The 17,659-nt window shown below is 36.3% G+C and overlaps 1 protein-coding gene and 1 pseudogene across 3 annotated transcripts in view; one reads left to right on the top strand and one right to left on the bottom strand.

Annotated features, from left to right (window-relative positions):
- Zfand3 (zinc finger AN1-type containing 3) overlaps positions 1–17,659 on the top strand; it is a 313,724-nt gene that overhangs the window by 85,886 nt on the left and 210,179 nt on the right. For all 3 annotated transcript variants that reach the window (XM_074082281.1, XM_074082282.1, XM_074082283.1), the window contains one exon: positions 14,233–14,273. In XM_074082281.1, coding sequence (XP_073938382.1) covers positions 14,233–14,273 — 41 coding nt within the window. The remainder of the gene's footprint in view (positions 1–14,232; positions 14,274–17,659) is intronic.
- Positions 7,197–8,854, bottom strand: LOC109678872 (heterogeneous nuclear ribonucleoproteins A2/B1-like; annotated as a pseudogene).

Below are 17,659 nucleotides of genomic sequence, written 5' to 3'. Positions count from 1 at the left end.
TAGGAAATGAGAATATGGTGTTCCAGTATCAGTAGTTAATGTGAAGCTATTTGCAGTATCATTGGGGTTTATGACTGGCTTGCCCCAGAACATGGGAAATGCATAACAGATGTCTCTTATTCAAATTGAGGAGACTGGTAGGTAAGTGAAAGACATGTTAAAGCATGGAATCCTAAAAATAAGTTGGATATCTTCATTTAATTTAAAATATAAATATACATGATTTGAATTTTTCATGAGGCCTTAGATCTTTTCTTGGCTGGTCAACTGGTTAGAAGTCTATACACTTATTTTTGCATAAACCACACAAATAATACATTATCTGTTATAGTCAGCATAGTGGGAACATGGTCTATGGGACCAGGCTTCTTAGGTCTCTTAGTAAGTAGCATGTGAACCTACACAAGTTGAGTTTTTCAGCACCTTAGTTTCACCCTTTGTTAAGTGCAGATGATAATAACCTTAAGTCAGTAACTATACTAGCTTAAACACATCTAGCTTTAAATGGTTGACTACGTTAATCATGCTAGTAACTGGTATATAGGTATCTGAGTATTAATTAATATCCAGTGTTGGTTCCAGTATGTGGCATGAAATTTGTGAAGCAATCTGAGGATATTTTTCCAGATTTTTAAAGAAATTTTAAAATTACAATTTGACTTAATTTGACAAAAATTACATATATTTATGGCATGCATTCATTAGATGTATGTGTCTGTTAGGTTATGAAGTGGGTAGAGCGAGTTTATTAACAGATCATTACCTCATGTATTTACATTTTTTTCCATACTGCCTGTGTTAATCTACATTCCACTAACAGTGCAGAAAACGGGCTCCACTTTTTCCACAACCTTGCCAGTACTCATCATTTCTTCTTTTTGATAATAGTAATCATTACAAGTGTGAGGTGGTATCTCATTGTGGTTTTGATTTGCATTAGAGTCTGATTATTAGTGATGTCGAGCCATTTTTTCATGTATCTTCTGGGCACTTTGAGAAATGTCTTTTTATGTACTTTGCCCATTTTTCAATCAGATTTTCTTTTTGTTGTTCATGTTCCTTACATATCTGATTATAAGCCTCTTATCACATGCATGCCTTGAAAATCTTTTCTCCCATTCATTCCAGTAGTTGTCTTTTCATTCTTCTGATTGTTTACTTTGCTGTGCATAATCTTTGCAGATTTTTTTTTTTCTTTTTGCAACATTTGAACTCAGGGTCTAATGCATACTAGGGAAGCCCTGCTTAGTAATGCTTACTAGGCTCTACTGCTTGAGCCACTTCACCAGCCCTCTCTTTCTAGATTTTTATGATTTGTTCCCTAGTCCTTAAGTTGTCTTGGCCTTGCCTTATTTACTTGCATCCTGTTTTGTTTTTTAAAATAGCAGTATATCTTCCAGTCTAATCAAGGTAATCAACATAGATTTCATAGAAACAATACTTTATTTTTTCACTTACTGGTTTAGGTCATAACTAATTAAACTATGTAATTACAATGCATAGGCATGTTTGGGAATAAAAACCAACTGGCTTTTGATAGATATTTAGCTCAATAGGTGGGAGTGGAAATGAACCTGTGTGTTGGAAAATAGCTTAGCATTTGCCAAGCTGTGGTTGCTATTCTTGAGTTTATGTGGTTATGTTAGGGGGTCTTGAGTTTAGGTTAATCTAGCTAGCTGAGTGCAATCTTGTTAAGAAAACTTCTGTATTCTTTTTAAAAGAGGATGATGTTATAAATTCATCATATCTTAGGGCACCTATTCTAGGTTGTTACGGATTTGTTCTCTGCCTTTCATCTTGTTTTTCTTGTGATGATTTGCGAGAGATGGCAAATTCTATGGCTGTGAAAGTAGACTGGGCCGGGAGTATCAGAGTACTCTCAGAGTAATTAGCTATGGTGTAGTACCAGTCCCCAGCATTGAGGAAGGGGACCTTGCACTCTTAAGTTGAATTCTGTCAGATGGATCCTGAACCCAGTGCTTTTTAATATTTCCATAGTCTTAGATGGTGCCAAACAGAATGCACTCATTAAGTTTGTGAATGGCATTGATAGAAAACTGGATTATAATTCAGAATACCCTGATAGTTTAAAAAGCTGGTAAATGTACATAGCATGGCATTCCCTGGATCAAGGTAAGATAATTATCTTAAGGAAAGTAAATAGCTGTGGAAATGCAGAATGCGAATAGGTTAGGGATATACAAATAATAGTACAAATAGTCCTTTACATTTGAAATCATTGGTAACAAGTCATAATTGCAGTGGTGCTTAGAGAAATCACCAGTACGTTTCTCTGCTATCATCTTTCAGCCATCCCCAGTCTAGCTTCAAGATAGGTGTGGTATCCTCCCAACTTCCTCATGGATTTCCTGAGACTGTCCTAGTATACTGATAAGATATATAAAATGTTTGAAATTTGAGCAAATAAAAGGTGTTGTTGAAGTATAAATGACATTTGTTTTTTAATGTCATTGACATTACCTGTACACTTAAGATTTTTGTTTTGTTTGTGTGTTGCTAGACATTGCATGTTTAGTAGATGTTCTGTTGGTACTTGTGTTCTGCCTGAACTAAAGTGTTGCACTATGTGGATGTCTTTGTATTTGGATGTTTTCCAGCTGTTTAGGAGTACCTGGTGCTTTTCTTTCTCAGCCATATAGCTGCCTTTACTAACCTGCTTAGCTTTATAAGTTTGCACTCTTGTAACTGTCATCTGCCAGGCTTAATGTCTCATTTTTCTGACAGAGAAAGGCCTAGTAATAATACTTTGCGTTTACTTTTCATCTTTCATTAAAATTACCCTGCCTTTGATCTGATTCTCTATAAATGTAGATAACTGAATGCCTCTGCCTGAAAGCCTGAATTATCTTAATAATGAAAGTAGATAAATGCACACTAATCCAGAATGAAGTAGAAATATTTGCTAATTGGGTAGGGCAAGTGCATTCTTAAACTGTTTTTGATATAACAGTCATTGAAAAAAATGAAAGAAAATATAAAGCTCAGTATTTTGCCGTAGAAGTGGTTCTTTAATATAAATACATTGCAGTAGTTTCATGGCTATTTTAAGTTATTTTGACCTCTCTTTGGGTCAAAGAACTCTGACCTTCATAAATGTAACTCCTAAACCTCACCCATTTCCAAAAGCAGCATAGTTAGCCAAAAGAAAAATAAGACCAGGGAATACTTCACTATTATTTCTCTTAGGTTGTTTGTTGTTCTTGTGTTTTTATTTATTTATTTTTTTGTGGGGTTAGGGTTTGAGCTCAGGGCTTCACACTTGCAAACAGGTACTCTACCACTTGAGTCACACCTCCATTCCATTTTGTTATGGTTATTTTGGAAATAGGGTATTGTGAGCTATTTGTAGGGTCTGGCTTCAAACTGCAGTCCTCTCAATCTCATCCTTCCAAGTAGCTAGGGTATGAGCCACCAAAGCCTGGCTTGTTTTCAGTTTAATTCTTAGACTTTTTTCTCATATCAAGTGATTGGAAAATTTTCTATTTTTTTATAGCCACATGAAGAATACCTTTAATATTAGACCATTAATATTGCTTAATGTAGTGTAGAAATTTTTAGGTTATTTTTATACCGAAAGTACTTGATTGAGCTGTAATATATATATAGTAAATTACATTATCTTAAATATGTAACTTAATTTGATAAATGTATACCCAGGTCAAGATACATAACATTTTCATTACTCCAGAAAGTGCCCTTCATTACTATAGAATTCTATAGAACAAAAACAAAAAACAGAAACCAAAAATCTTTATCAAATAGATGAGAACAGTTCAAATAAGAAATTTAATTATCAACTTGTATGATTTCTTTTGGTAGCTAGACATCACCTAAATGACAAGAAACCAGCCATTTTTTTCCTTGTCATTTTCTCTAGTACAAAAGTGAATTTGGCTGAACGTTAAGTTTTACTCTGATATAGAGTTTGAATTTCCTAAAGTATTGTATATTTAAGTATGGCAGTCTTCTTATTTTCTTGATAAGAAAAGTGTTTTGGTCAACTTGAATATAGAAATTTATGGATACAGATGAAATAGTTAAATTTTATGAACACATAGATTTCACATGCAGTTGTAAAATAATCTAGGGCGATCTCATATTTTTTCACTCAGTTTACCCTAAATGTACTGCATATCTGTATTTAAGATCGTAGATTATATAAAATTGCACATACTTGTATGCTTTCCTATTTAAAACTTAGTATATTACTACTTCCATACTTAACTTTATGAACAGATTTATTCAGATTTTTCCTTATCTTCATAGACACCACTTTTTAATAACCAAGACCACTTTAAAGTTACTGATGTGGTTTTCCAGAGTATATCATACTTCTTTTCAACTGCCAGTTTGTCTGCCGTAGAATATAAATTTTAGATCTGTAAATGTTGGTACCACTGGAAATTGTATCCATTCCTATAACATTAGGAGTGCTGCTGTCATTTTGATGTTATTTTTGATCTTCCTGACATTTCAGTGTCAGGAATGCTTTTATTCCAGTGTCAGGAATGTCCCATGCTTTTATTGCATTGCTTTCTAGATAATCTTCAGAGGCCTTCTTCAGTGGGAGCCATTTTTTGTAATTGTGAGATTATTCCAGAAATGATATTAAATCTGTTTAAAACTGTATCTGCTGTCCCCCAACCACTAATGAGATTCCTTCGGTACAGTAAACATTGACAAAGTATCCAACGCTACTGCTCCTTTATGTTTTTCCAGACCTCAGTGTCTTGGCTTAGTGATGAGAACTTTACTGTCTCACCTTCTGCAGGTGCTGCCTGGATGCACACTCCCGGGATCATGATTCTTTTGACTTTGTCTTCCTTTTTTGAAACCTCAAATGCCATTTCCCTGGGCATGACTACATGCCTGAATTTTTTGCTTCCAGTTTTTTGTGAAGCTTTTTCATTTTTTTCTCTTCCCCCCCCTCCACGTGCCCTTGTTTTTATTTAGTATGAAATGATTAGTGCCTACTTCAAAAATAAGGACAAATTGTAAAGCAATTCCTCTCTTAATAGGTAATTAGGGAAGAACCTCTCTTATGTTTGGGCATAAGGGGTAAGATGGTTGCAACTACTGTATGTTAGAGTTGATAGCATTACTAAATTTCTCTGATGGGAAAAATTGTCATTTTTACTCTGTTCATTGTGTGCTTTTCTCCCTTTCTATGAAGACTTTCATGTGTTTTAATTGGAACTCTGTTTTTGACTATTTTATTGATGGCCTTATCTTGTCCATAATTGTTGGATGGTGCTAGACTAAGCTTTTCATAATGTGTACAGGACCACAGATGATGTGATTTGTCTTACAGATCTATATCTTTTAGTGAAAAGAACTTAAAACATGCAAAAGTAGGGGCATAAGCACTGTGCTCTGTTCTCCTTGAAGTTGGGATATAAATTGTCAAAACAATGCTAATTGTAATACCTCGCCTCAATTCTGAATTGTCACATTGAAGTTAGTTTTTGAAGTGCAAAGGATCCATACTACTACAATCTACAAATCTCCTTATTACAAATCTGTCTTTTCCTTTATGATATTCCCTTTAAAAGAAAACTTTGCAGAATCATTTGAATGATTTAGAGTGATGCATAACAGTTTTGACAAGCTGGTTACACTGTTGAAAGCCTCCTTTGTCATTGCCAGCTAGGATGTTGTCTGTTTGAACTGGCCTTTTTCTTGTTTGCCTGGGGTGAGCTGAGAGTGATGATTTAATAGTGCCGTTTGCTGCATCCTAGCTGTTGTTGGAATTCAGACTTTCTGGCTGGCAGGCAGATTGTTACTAGTCTTTAATCATCTAATCTTATCTCTAAGGCAACTGGAATAACTTTTTGGTGTGAAGGAGGCATTGTAGTTTCTTTCTTCCCTTTGTTTATCCCTTCTTCCTTTTTCTCCAGCCTTCTCTTAGCTTTCTGTTCTCTTTCCTCAATCTGTAGGTTATTAAAGGAGGTCAAATTAAGAAGTGTGATTAGTCAGTTTTTGTAGATTGGTTCGCTTCTTGTACAGAGGAAATCCCTTTGTAGTATAGTTTTGTTTTTTTGGGGTTTTTTTTTTTTCTTTTTTTTTTTTTTTTTGTTTTTTGATCTACCCCTAACAAAGAAAAGCTGGAGACTGTAAGATTGGAAGAACTTGTCCTATTTATGTTCTGGTACTTATTTTTCTTTTTACTCATTTTTCTTGTGACTTAAGTTTTCTTCCTTTACTGTTGGAGAGTGAGGGAAAAGAGTAGTGTTAAGTAACATTGAGAGTGGCAGAATTATTTTTCATTTATATCTTTTCTTGTGGGACTGGAATTTGAACTCAGAGCTTCATACTTGCAAAGCAGGCACTCTGCTGCTTGAGCCACACCTCCAGTTCATTTTTCTCTGGTTATTGGGAGGTGAGGTGTCTCAAACTAATTGCCCAGGGTGGCTTTAAACTGTGATCCTCCCGATCTCAGCTTCCCAAGTTGCTAGGATTAAAGTTGTGAGCCACTGGCGCCCAGCATAATTTCTATTCTTGTATTTAATTTTTGTGTGTGTGGGCTTGGCATGTATGTTTCCCTAGGTAGAGAGATATAGTAGCCTTGAGTATATGTCAGCTATTTCTAGAATTCCAAAAAATTAGGCATGTTACATTCACCCACACTGAATTACTTGGAAGGCTACATTATCAGTTTTTAAATTCCTTTTTAAAAATTCCTGGTACCAGTATCATAATTTACAGTATGATATACCTGATACAATGAAGAGAAAAAGACAAAGCTATAGCAGATAAAAGACTTTAGGAATTCACGTCTAATTGATACTACATTGCATTAATCAATAGCTGCACTTTTACAAACTGACTGTGACAATCCTGAACAAGAGGGGTTTCCTGTGTAAGCTGCAGTAACTATTCTAACTGTGGGTCATTGTTCCTTCTGTGGCATAATTTTTGCAGTTCCTCTAATGCATTTGTGATGGCTGTCTGAAAGTAACTTCTAGCTTTCATAACAGCTCCTGGATATCTTCTGCTACGAATTGTGGCTGTTTTAAAAACCTTTTGCTAGCTTGGTGCTGGTTGCTTATGCCTGTAATTCTTGCTACTCTGGAGGCAGAAGTCAGGAGGATTGTATTTTGAAACACACCTGAGCAAATAGTTCTTGAGACCCTATCTCGAAAATGCCCAACGCAAAACAGGGCTAGCAGAGTTTCTCAAGTGATTGAGTGCCTGCTTAGCAAGCGAGAAGCACTGAGTTCAAACCCCAGTATCACCAAAACACAAGGCAAAACCCTTCTGCTACTGTATCTACTACGTCTATTACCAGATCCATAACCACCACCATAGGGTATGCCAGAGTTTCTTCCACCAAAACTGCCCTCCGTTTTGGGTTCATAATTTGGTTGCAGTTTTCCACTATAATTTCCAAAATTATTATAATTCCCACCACTGCTATAGTTACCACTGCCACAACTTTTCTCCTTCATTGTAATTGTCCTGTCTTCCTCCAACACCACCATATCTACCACCTTGTTTTCCATGTCCTAGTCTGTCATCACTATAGCCTCCTCTATATTCACAACCAGGACTACCTCCATAGTTGACAATTGCTTCCAAGTATATTATATCCACCATTGCCTCTGCTGTCACCACTTCCACCACCACAGCCACCTCTTCCACCAGAATATTCACGAGGGCTAAAAGTACCTCCCCCACCTCTAAAGTTTCCTCTGCAGCTCATAAAGTTGCTGATCTACCTCCACCACCTCTTTGTGATCCTGCAGATTTCATCTATGTCTTGTTTAGAAAGAGCCTTTTCTACATTACAGTTATGCTCACTAATAGTGTGGTATTTCTGAACAGTAATTCCATCAACTGTATCATAATTATCAAAAGTTAGAAAAGCAAATTCTCTCTTTTTTTCCATTCTGCCTGTTTTTTATGACGTCTATGGTTTCAATCTTGGCATACCTTTCAAAGCAGTCTCTCACATTATATTTTTCTGTATCTTATTTGATACCATCAACAGAATTTTTCTTCACTGTTAATAGATGACAGGGTTTACAGAAGTCTTTCTAGAATAACTCTTTTTGGTTCCACTTCTTGCCCATCAACCTTCTGAGGTTCAGCATACATTGCTGCATCCATCTCTTAAACACAAGAGTAAGTCATGAAGCCAAAGTCCCTGGAACTTTTTTTTTTTGACAGTACTGGGGTTTGAACTCAGGGCCTATACCTTGTGCCACTCCACTAGCCCACCCCCTTTTTTTGTGATTTTTTTTTTTTTTTAATTTAAGAGATGGGTCTATCAAACTATTTGTCCAGGCTGGCTTCAAACTATGATCCTGATCTGATCTCTGCCTCCTGAGTAGATAGGATTATAGGCATGAGCCACTGACACCTAGCCCTCGGTCCCTGAAACTTTGTTTGGGGACTCTCAATACTAAATAATCTGTGTGTGTGCACCATTTCTCAAAATGCTCTCTTAAATTGTCTATCACCTGTAGTTTCAAAGCCCAGACCTTACTAAACCGTTTCCTCAACTGCTGTGATTGCTTTGGATCATTCCCCCCTCTTCCCTCTCTTTCCCACTCCCCATGGCTATGGCCACTATAGCTGGGGGAAGGGCGACGATGACTGGATGGTGATTTTTACCTCCATTTTGAGACCTTTTTTCATTAAAAAGTTAATATCCTTCAAAATTGAAAACATTTCTTATCAGAATAAAACACATAATTGAACAAGATACTCACTTTTCCCATCAATCAGAGATTTGAAAATAAAAATACTCTGTTGGATAGGGTATATTGAAAAAGGTATGTAGAACTTACCTGGAAGGTAAACAGTGTTTACCGAAATCATACTTTTTCATCTAGTAAACTCTGAGAATGACTTTTAAAGAGAGCCATTCAGACACAGGTTTATGCCAAAGATGTATGTCTAAGAATGCTCACTGTTGCAATATAATACATATAATAGAAAAATGCCTGGGAAGAGGATTATACATCCAACAATAAGTTCAACTAAATACAGTATTAGTGTTTAATTATTGCAGATCAATAAAACATTTCTGGAGAATGATGAGAAATGAAAATGTAAAATGAAATCTATATTTTATCAGATTTGGTATATACATATGAAAATACATAATATATGTGGTATGAAGCATAATAAAATGAACTTCTGTGAACATACCACAGAACTTTACCAGTAATGTTAATATAATAAATTCAGAATTATGTATCAGTCCATAAAGATAAGAAGCAAGTATTTAAAAACATTAACAATTACTTATTTGGGAAAGGTAGAATTCTAAATGATTTTTGGTTTTTGTTTTTCTAAATTTTGTGTGAAGAGTATGTATTCATAAAATCTACAAAGCATTAAACATTATTTATTGATATGATAAAATTTTAAGCTTTTTTTTCTTTTCTTTTTTGGTGGTACTGGGATTTGAATTTAAGGCCTCAAACTTGCTTGGCAAATGCTCTAACTCTTGAGCCATTTCCCTCAACCTGGATTTTAATTCCACTTTACTAGAAAATCTTGTTAAAGTGTCTGCCACCTGTTATATTCTGAGTGACAAATGGCCAGATACATAGGGTAGCATTGCTTATCAGTTACTGACAATGTGTTGTGACAGAGCTCCAGAGATATGAGAGGCTGACAAGCTAGAGGAATTGTGGATACTCTGCCATCTTACTGGTGTTTGGATGACCTCTACGTTTACATTTAAAAAATCTACTTATATTTTTAATAGTTCATGCCTCCAAGAGAGGATTCATTTTTTTATTTAATATTTGTTGGGTCCCTGCTAAATAGGAAATGAGAATGACCAGGAAGGGTGCTGATTTCATGGCACTTGCCTTCTAGTGGTAAAAGGTAGTCAGCAAACAGGCAAATGGTGAGATATCAAAGAGTGAGAAGTTGTGAGGGAAAAGAAGAGGGACTGATTTACATTAGGTAGCCAGGGGAAGGCTGCTTAGGAGGTTTGACCTAGGAACCGAGTGGGAAGAAGGAGACTGCGTTATAATGATTTGGAAATAGAAGGAAATAGAGTGGACAAAAGCTCATTCTGGGAACAGAAAACAGGCCAGTTGTAATGTGATGAATGAGAGGGGCAAATGGTTAAGAGAAGAGGGGAGGTAGGCAGAATCAAATCACAAACAGACTTACAGGTTTTGGTAAAAACTTTGAATATTACACTAAGTGGAAATTATTTGGTGGCACTAAGTAAATGTTTTAAAAAGATTGCCCTGGCTGTTGTATGGGAAATCGTAAGGTATCAGAAATGGGAATGAGGAGAATAGTAAACAGTCTCTTGGTGGTGGTCAGTGTAGAAATGTTCAGGAAGTAGAGCCATGGGTTCTTGTTGAGTGTGTTGTGTATGGAAAGCTGCAGAAAAGAGGGTAATGAATATGTCTTCTTAGATTTTGATTTGAGCATCTGGGAAGGTTTTAGCATTTACAAAAGTGAGCAAGATAGTTCAGGCAACTTTGGGGGGAGTATTGAGAATTCTGATTTGAAATAATGTATTTGCGTTGTATGTTGAGATATGTGAGTTTGAAGGTGAAGAGGTTTGGGGCTGAAGGTAGGTATGTGAGTCTTTCATTTATAGAGTGTTTAAAGCCATGGGACTGCTTGAGATCATGAAGCAAGAAGTAGAGGCAATGAGAACTTGGTCCTGGAACCTCTGCATAAAGGTCTTGGTCATGGAGGAGGGGCCAGAAAAGGTGCAATGGAATAGTTAGGTGAGAGGAAAATCAGGAAAGTGCTAGGATAGATTTGATCTAGGACTGAGTGACAGGAAAGTAAGAGAATGTTTTCAGAAAGAACCATAGGTCTGTTTGAATTGCTGCTGATACAAATGAGATCATTAGTTTTCTGAGGCTAGAAGTCCAATAGCTTGAAGTGCTGCCTTTCCACCAGGACACTTTTCTTGTCCTTTCTAGCTTCTTATTGCTGCCTGAGCATTCTTGAGCTTGTGCATCACTCTAGTTTCTTTTCATTTTCACATTACCTTCGTGTGTGTGTGTGTGTGTGTCTGCCTGCCTAAACTCTCTTACAATAACATTCTTTGCCTCTCTTACAAGAATACTTGATGTCATTTAGAGCTGACCTTGATAATATAAGGTAGTTTCATTTTAGAATCCGTAGTTCAAAATAAAGGTCTTCTACAAAGACCTTTATTCCAAATAAGGTAACTTCTAGGTATTATACATTTCTGGGATTAGGATTTGGTATCTTTAGATAACCATTATTCCATCTATTATGCTTCGATTTTAGAAACATAGTAGCCATTGGGAGATCTCAATAAGAGGAGTTTAATTGGAGCAGTGGAGACAAAAGGTGAATCTTTTTATGCTTGGTACCACACAGCATACTCTGTAGTCTGCAAAAATTGTGCTTTTATGTAGATAATCAGTAATTGGAAACATGTGGGTAGCTTCTAGTTTCACGTATTCAGCATGAGAAAGGAGCAAAGATTTCAGAAGGCCCTGTCTTTGATTTCACTGTTGTTGATCCATGGTAGTCCAAGTTGGCATTGTTTAGCAGTGACCATTATTTCTGTAGACAAAATCTGGTTTATTTCAAACATGTTTTGATTAATAATAATATTATTAGCTCTGTTACTTCTTTTATAACCTGGCTGATAACTATGTTGCTGAAATATTCCTACTTAGCATGTGAAATTTATATCATCTAGGTAATATATAGGGGTAGTGGCCCATTTTTAAATGATAAACTGAAGAGAGACGAGGAAACTGAGAAAAATGCTATTTTGCCATTTTTTTCTTGTTAGTTAAAAATGGCACACTTGGGGCTGAGCTGCTCTCAGTTCTCTGTAGGTGTTCCATAATTCCTCCTGGACAATGGGGAGCAGCAGAGGGTGATACATGAGTTACCTGTGGCTCTTTGAGACGCTGCATGGACAAGAGATAGTGAATGTATCAGAAAGGGACCTGCTTCTTTGGGGGAAGTGATAGTTAACCAAGGAATGTCTTCAACCCCAGTTCTCCCTTGAGTCAGAATGGAAATGGCTGGTAGTTGGGGGGGGTGGGTTTTGTGTGTGTGTGTGTGTGTGTGTGTGTGTGTGTGTGTGTGTGTATGTATGTATGTATGAGAAGGTTTACCTTCTCAGGAGCTGACTTGATTATCATTGAGGATGGTTTTCACAAACCAGAGTGCTAGTTCAGGACAGCTTTTGTATTGGGGCAGAGATCCTTGTTTGGCATGGCGAAGAGTACAGGCTTTGGAGTTAGATCAGAGTAATTCATTTACTGTTATTTCTCTAATCTTTGGGAAGCTATATACCCTCTTGCAGCCTGTTTCCTTATTTGTACAAAAGGGTTAACAGCATCTGGTATCATGCCTGCTACACAGTAGGCATGTAATACATCCTGTCACCATTAACAGCTTTTTGTGTATGCATTTATTGAAACTTAATTTTCTTCATTACTCTTAAGTAGAACTGTAAAGGCATATCCACTTGTTGGCATAGCATCTCTTTTTTTTATTCATTTATTCATATGTGCATACATTGTTTGGGTCATTTCTCCCCTTCCCCCCCCTCCCCCATAGCATCTCTTTTGAGAAAGAGAAAGAATAGTCTCCTTTCCCCCATCTTGCCATCTGTGACAATTTCTGTTAGGTCTTTGATTCCAGAATGTTAGAAAACAATCATAGTCACCAAGAAATATTTTCTGTGGGAGGCTTTCTTTCTTTCTTTCTTCCCCACCTGAGATAGGGTCTAATTTTTGTCTGGGGCCAGCTGGACTGAGATCCTTCATACCTGTGGCCTTCTGCAGCTGGGATTACAGACATGCATGACTATGCATGGCTTATTTGTTGCACTGGAGGCTTATTTTTTGTGCAGGGGGTCTCACTAAATTTTTGCCCAGCCTGACTTTGAACTGTAATCTTCCAGATCTCTGCCTCAAAATAGCTGGGATTATGGGTCTTGAGTCCCTGTGCCTGGCCCAAAGGCTTACTGTAAAATTTAGTAAAGAGGGCAGAAGAAAGTTGCTTTATTCTCTTTGTAGAGGCAGCCCTGGTTGGTCAAAGGCTCAAATACAGGGAGGGAAATTGCTGGGGAATGAAGCTGCAAATAGGCCAGATTCCCAACATAGACTATTTTAGGAGGTTTTTGGAAGAGTGAGCTCTAAGAATGAGTCCACTTGGTAGGGGAGTTCAGTAAAGTAAACAAATAGGGAGATGAATCTAACAGATAAATCATTACTAATTGCCTGTCTTGTAGTTCCTGAGCTGATATGTCAGGTGTTGTGTTGTGAACAGAAGGGTGACAGGATGACCTTTGGAGTTAGCTCAGACCTGAGGTCAGATAGTGCCTCTGCAATTCTCTAGCTGTGTAACCTTGGGCAAGTTTCTTATAGATCAAATGGGGATGAGGCTGAATGTCCTTGATTTCTAAGACCCCTTGATTTAATTGGAAGAGATTGAGGTGGTGCTTCTTTGTTAAATTATTCGTTACTTGTAGACATTGTAGGGTTGTTTCCTGGTACGGAAATGCTTGTGGGATTATTATTTTTTTAAGTGCATTTCAGAAGCAAAGCAATATGTAGTACCCATTTTTGAGATCTTGGGAAGATTAATGAGATTAATTACCTATACAAGTTAGTATTCAGTGAATTACAACTGTTGTTAACAGTTGAAAGGACATGAGAAATAATTTGGGAACATTTGAAGAAAGAAGGCTGACCAAGATCTGAAATAGCACTAGAGGTGATGGGAAAGAAGATGAGGTAAAAGTTGGAGTGATGTTATGGAGATCAGATGAGAGTGAATTTGAGGAGAAAGTTTTATCCCTTTGCAGATGAATTTCTGTTTACAGTGGTAACTTTGCTGTGTATGTTCCAGTGTAAACAGAGGGAGTGTGATAATCGGGATAAATTTACTCCTGTGCTGTTTCCTGGCCATATTACAGTATTTCTAAAATGCACTGCTGCCTGAGTTGTTAATCACAATAAGCAAAACAAACCATTGTCTCACTGAAAGGTAAAAATTAAAAATAAGAAATGTGTTCTGTTTTTGTTTCGTTTACTTTTGTTTTGTTGGGGGCAGGAAATGGGCAGCTGGCCAGGACTTACTAGTTAGTTTAATTGTCTGGCCAAGAAATTCTTTGCCTGTATTTCAAGTATCTTATGTTTTCATTAGAGTGATACAGAATTTTTAGCTCTTCTTTCTTTCTTTCTTTCTTTTTTTTTTTTTTTTTTTTTTTTTTTGCCCCAGGTCCAGCAAGACTATGAATCTCTGTTCCAAATGCTTTGCTGGTAAGTAAGTGCAGAAAAAGGTTTTTAAAATTTATTTTTTTTTTTCTTGGTTGTTTTTAAGACTCAATCATTTGGACTTCTTTTGGATTTATGCATGGGGCTTTGTTTTCTTGGTGTATGAAAGCAGTTTCTTTTCACCAAGGTGATTCATATATTTGCTTAGAAGTGTGGAACTAGTTTTCTGAGTGAAATGGAATTTCATGTATTCTTGTACCAAACCTTATTATTGGTGTATAGAGGGATTATAAAAATATGTGTGTTTTAGTAGGATAATATATATTCATCTCTTTTCTTGACTTGAATGGTTAAGGTTGAATGTTGCTTTACCAATAAGAATACAACAGGAAGAATGTTTTCATGTTGGAGTCAGGAAGAGCGCCATGCTGAGTTACCTCTTCTAATCAAATCCCTCATTGAAATCACCTTGGGGAAGCCTTTTGACCATAGATTCTTCATTTGTTAAATGAAGGACTCACTGGGACTTTGATGTTTGTCAAGGGCCTTTATTAACCACCAAATTTGGATTGGCTTTTTGAATTATGACTCCTCCATGAAACTGAAGCCTTCATTTAAAAAGAAAACAAAAAATTTATATCTAGTGATCTTATATAAAATATCCAAGTCTTTACTAACTAGGATAAGTTTAACTTCCCTTTATTCATCTTGTCAAAGGTAAGCAAAGCTGGACATTATTTAAAGTGCTAAGGACAGATTTTAATCAATAACACTGTTAAAATAGAGATTCTACTGTGATCTGAACTCAACTTTGATTTGCATAGAAGTGATTGGGCCTCGTAAAGGGAGAATAAGGGAAAGGAAACGGGGGAAAGAGGATGAACAGAAGCCCAGTAGAAACAAGTGAAAAGACTACAAAGAAAAAAAAATTACAGAGTGAAATTTTACAAAATTCATGCCAGCTTTGTCTGTTTGCTGGCAGTGATCAAAGTCAGTATTTTGTTTTCCTGTAGAGACTGGAAGATAGTTTCAGGTCTTTGAGAAGAATACTCTGAAGTTGTAGGAGATACATATACAGTAAGCCTGTCTTATTTACAGATTTTATTACTTTGGTTTTGACCAAGCACAGTAAAAAAAAAACTTTCTGCATGCAACTCAGTTTATGTGGAGAAGCTCTTAGTCCTACGTTAAGGTCAGTTGTGCTTAAACTCTATGCATTTTGAATTTTCCTAGTTTTTCCTCGGTGGTGGTTGCCTTGGAACCATATACACATGGATACCAAGGGTATACTGTATATCTCAAAGGGATGGAGAAAAAATTCACAATTCTTGGCCCTTTTTTGTAAAAGCTGTAGGACAGTAGTTAGAACCTGTCTTCAAGTATTGACTAGAATAAACAGTAAATTCTTTTGGCAGCCTTGAGCTTAAAGAGCCAGCTATAATAAGGGAGGAGGTACTGGAGTCATCTTAGGGATGCAGCCTTTAGCTGTTGGAAAGTATTTGAGTGTTCAAGACTTTTAATATGGGGGAGGGGCTGATAAAATCATTTGTGATGAGAATCTTTATTTTAGTTTTTATAGGCCTGGGGGGAGGCCTAGTCAAGAAGAGGGTTAAGAGGAGCCTGACTAGAATTTGATCAAAGAGATTCTTTGTTAATTTTCATTTTGTATTCAGTATGCTATCTGGGCAAAGAAATAATTGTACTATAAGCTTTAGAACTTCACATTTGTGAGTAAAGTAGGGGATAAGTAGAAGTTGAGAGGATTGGGGAAGTTGGCAGTTTGTATCTGTTCAGAGTTTGAAATCTGTCAAATAGCTGAGGTTTTTAGAAAAAAGGATCATTGGGAAATTTGTATTTTATTCATCTTTTAAACAGTATTCATGCCAGGCTACAAGGATTGTTTTCTACTTATCTTACATTGCATATCTTCAATTACAGATTTGAAAAATGCTTCCTCTCTGGTGAGTTTAACTTTAGTAGTAAAGATTAAAATAGCAGCGAGTCCAAATGCATAGTATATTGCATATCTGTCTCCACATAGAGAGCACCATTGTAATTTAGTAAACCATGGCTTTGGGAGAAGGCTTTGAATAAGACAACTCACATCAAACACTCATAAAGAATTGTAGAATTGTCTGTGTCCCTAAATGAATACCAAGTTTTAAAAAAGTATCAATGAAGCCAGATTTCAGTCACAGTCCTTGTGTTTATTTGGATTTACTATAATTTTACTTTCTGTGGTTGTAATTATTTGTCTTTGGTGATCTGTGTCCATTTACTTTTTATACAGCTTTGCTTTAAAGAAATACTAGAACATTTTTGAGTTCTTCCTCAATATTCTTTCTTTTTCTTTCTCCTACACTTCTACTCTCCCCAACAGCAATTACATGGAATAACGGTAACAAAATTGTGTGTTCTTTTCGAAATCTAGCAGAAAAGACATCATTGGACTTTAAAAATATATTTGTGCATGTGGCATGCAGGTGGGAAGGGTGTAAGGAATGCATCACTGGGGACGAGGCATGAAATGTGGACAAGACGACATGAAGATTACTTTGGCCACAGCTCTGATTTTAAATGCTCTATAAACTTATATTATGAAATGTGCTATGTATTTTAAAAGATGGAAGGTGCTTTAGAAATAACTGCTATGTACCACCAGTAATATAGTTAGAGATTTTTTAAAGATTTTTTTTTTCAAAATATATCTATGTGGTCAAAAGTGAGTTTCTTATGCTTACATAAAATTGAAACAAAACAAAAACATTTAAAGACTTTTTGATAGTAAGTTGTGATTTACATACTGTGGGTGTTAGTGTACGCTTAATTGATAACTGTTTTACCTCTGGTGAAATATTCTGCTAAATAATGAGTTCATGCCCCCCAGTGACAACCATTACTTCAGATATTCACTCTTTTCTTTACAAAAGATTCCTGAGCTGTGTGAATTCAAGAGGAAAAGGGAGTAAAGGAATGAGTATGGTGTAGTGAGAGTTAATTTAAAAAATTGACATGTTAGTTGCCCAACAAATTATATACTAGTAATAACAGTATTTCTTAATAATAATAGAATGAGAAATGTTGGTCAGACTATTTTACATATGTGGAAGAGGGTCCAGCCTGACTGAATTTGCTGAAGGCTCATAGCTTAACCTCTTTCCTGCTTTTCACTGTTTTGACAATCTACTTCTCTTGAACCCTGGTAAGGCCTTTGTTTCTTTTAAGGAACAATATCATTTGAGGCCAGTTTTGTCCAAAATGCATAGCATTCCTCTTTCTTTGCCTTAAGGTAACTTTGACCTTAAGGTTTTTATCATCCGAGATTTTCTACAGAATTTCTAGGCTATTTAAAGGAGATAGTCTGGGGGGAGAATTAGGCCATGACTGTCTTGAGCATCATGTTTTGAGGTAGAATGGATTGAAAATGTTCT

Source organism: Castor canadensis, chromosome 8, assembly GCF_047511655.1.
Source record: "Castor canadensis chromosome 8, mCasCan1.hap1v2, whole genome shotgun sequence".
NCBI classification, from domain to species: Eukaryota; Metazoa; Chordata; class Mammalia; order Rodentia; family Castoridae; genus Castor; species Castor canadensis.
This window is presented reverse-complemented; position numbering and strand designations above follow the sequence as displayed.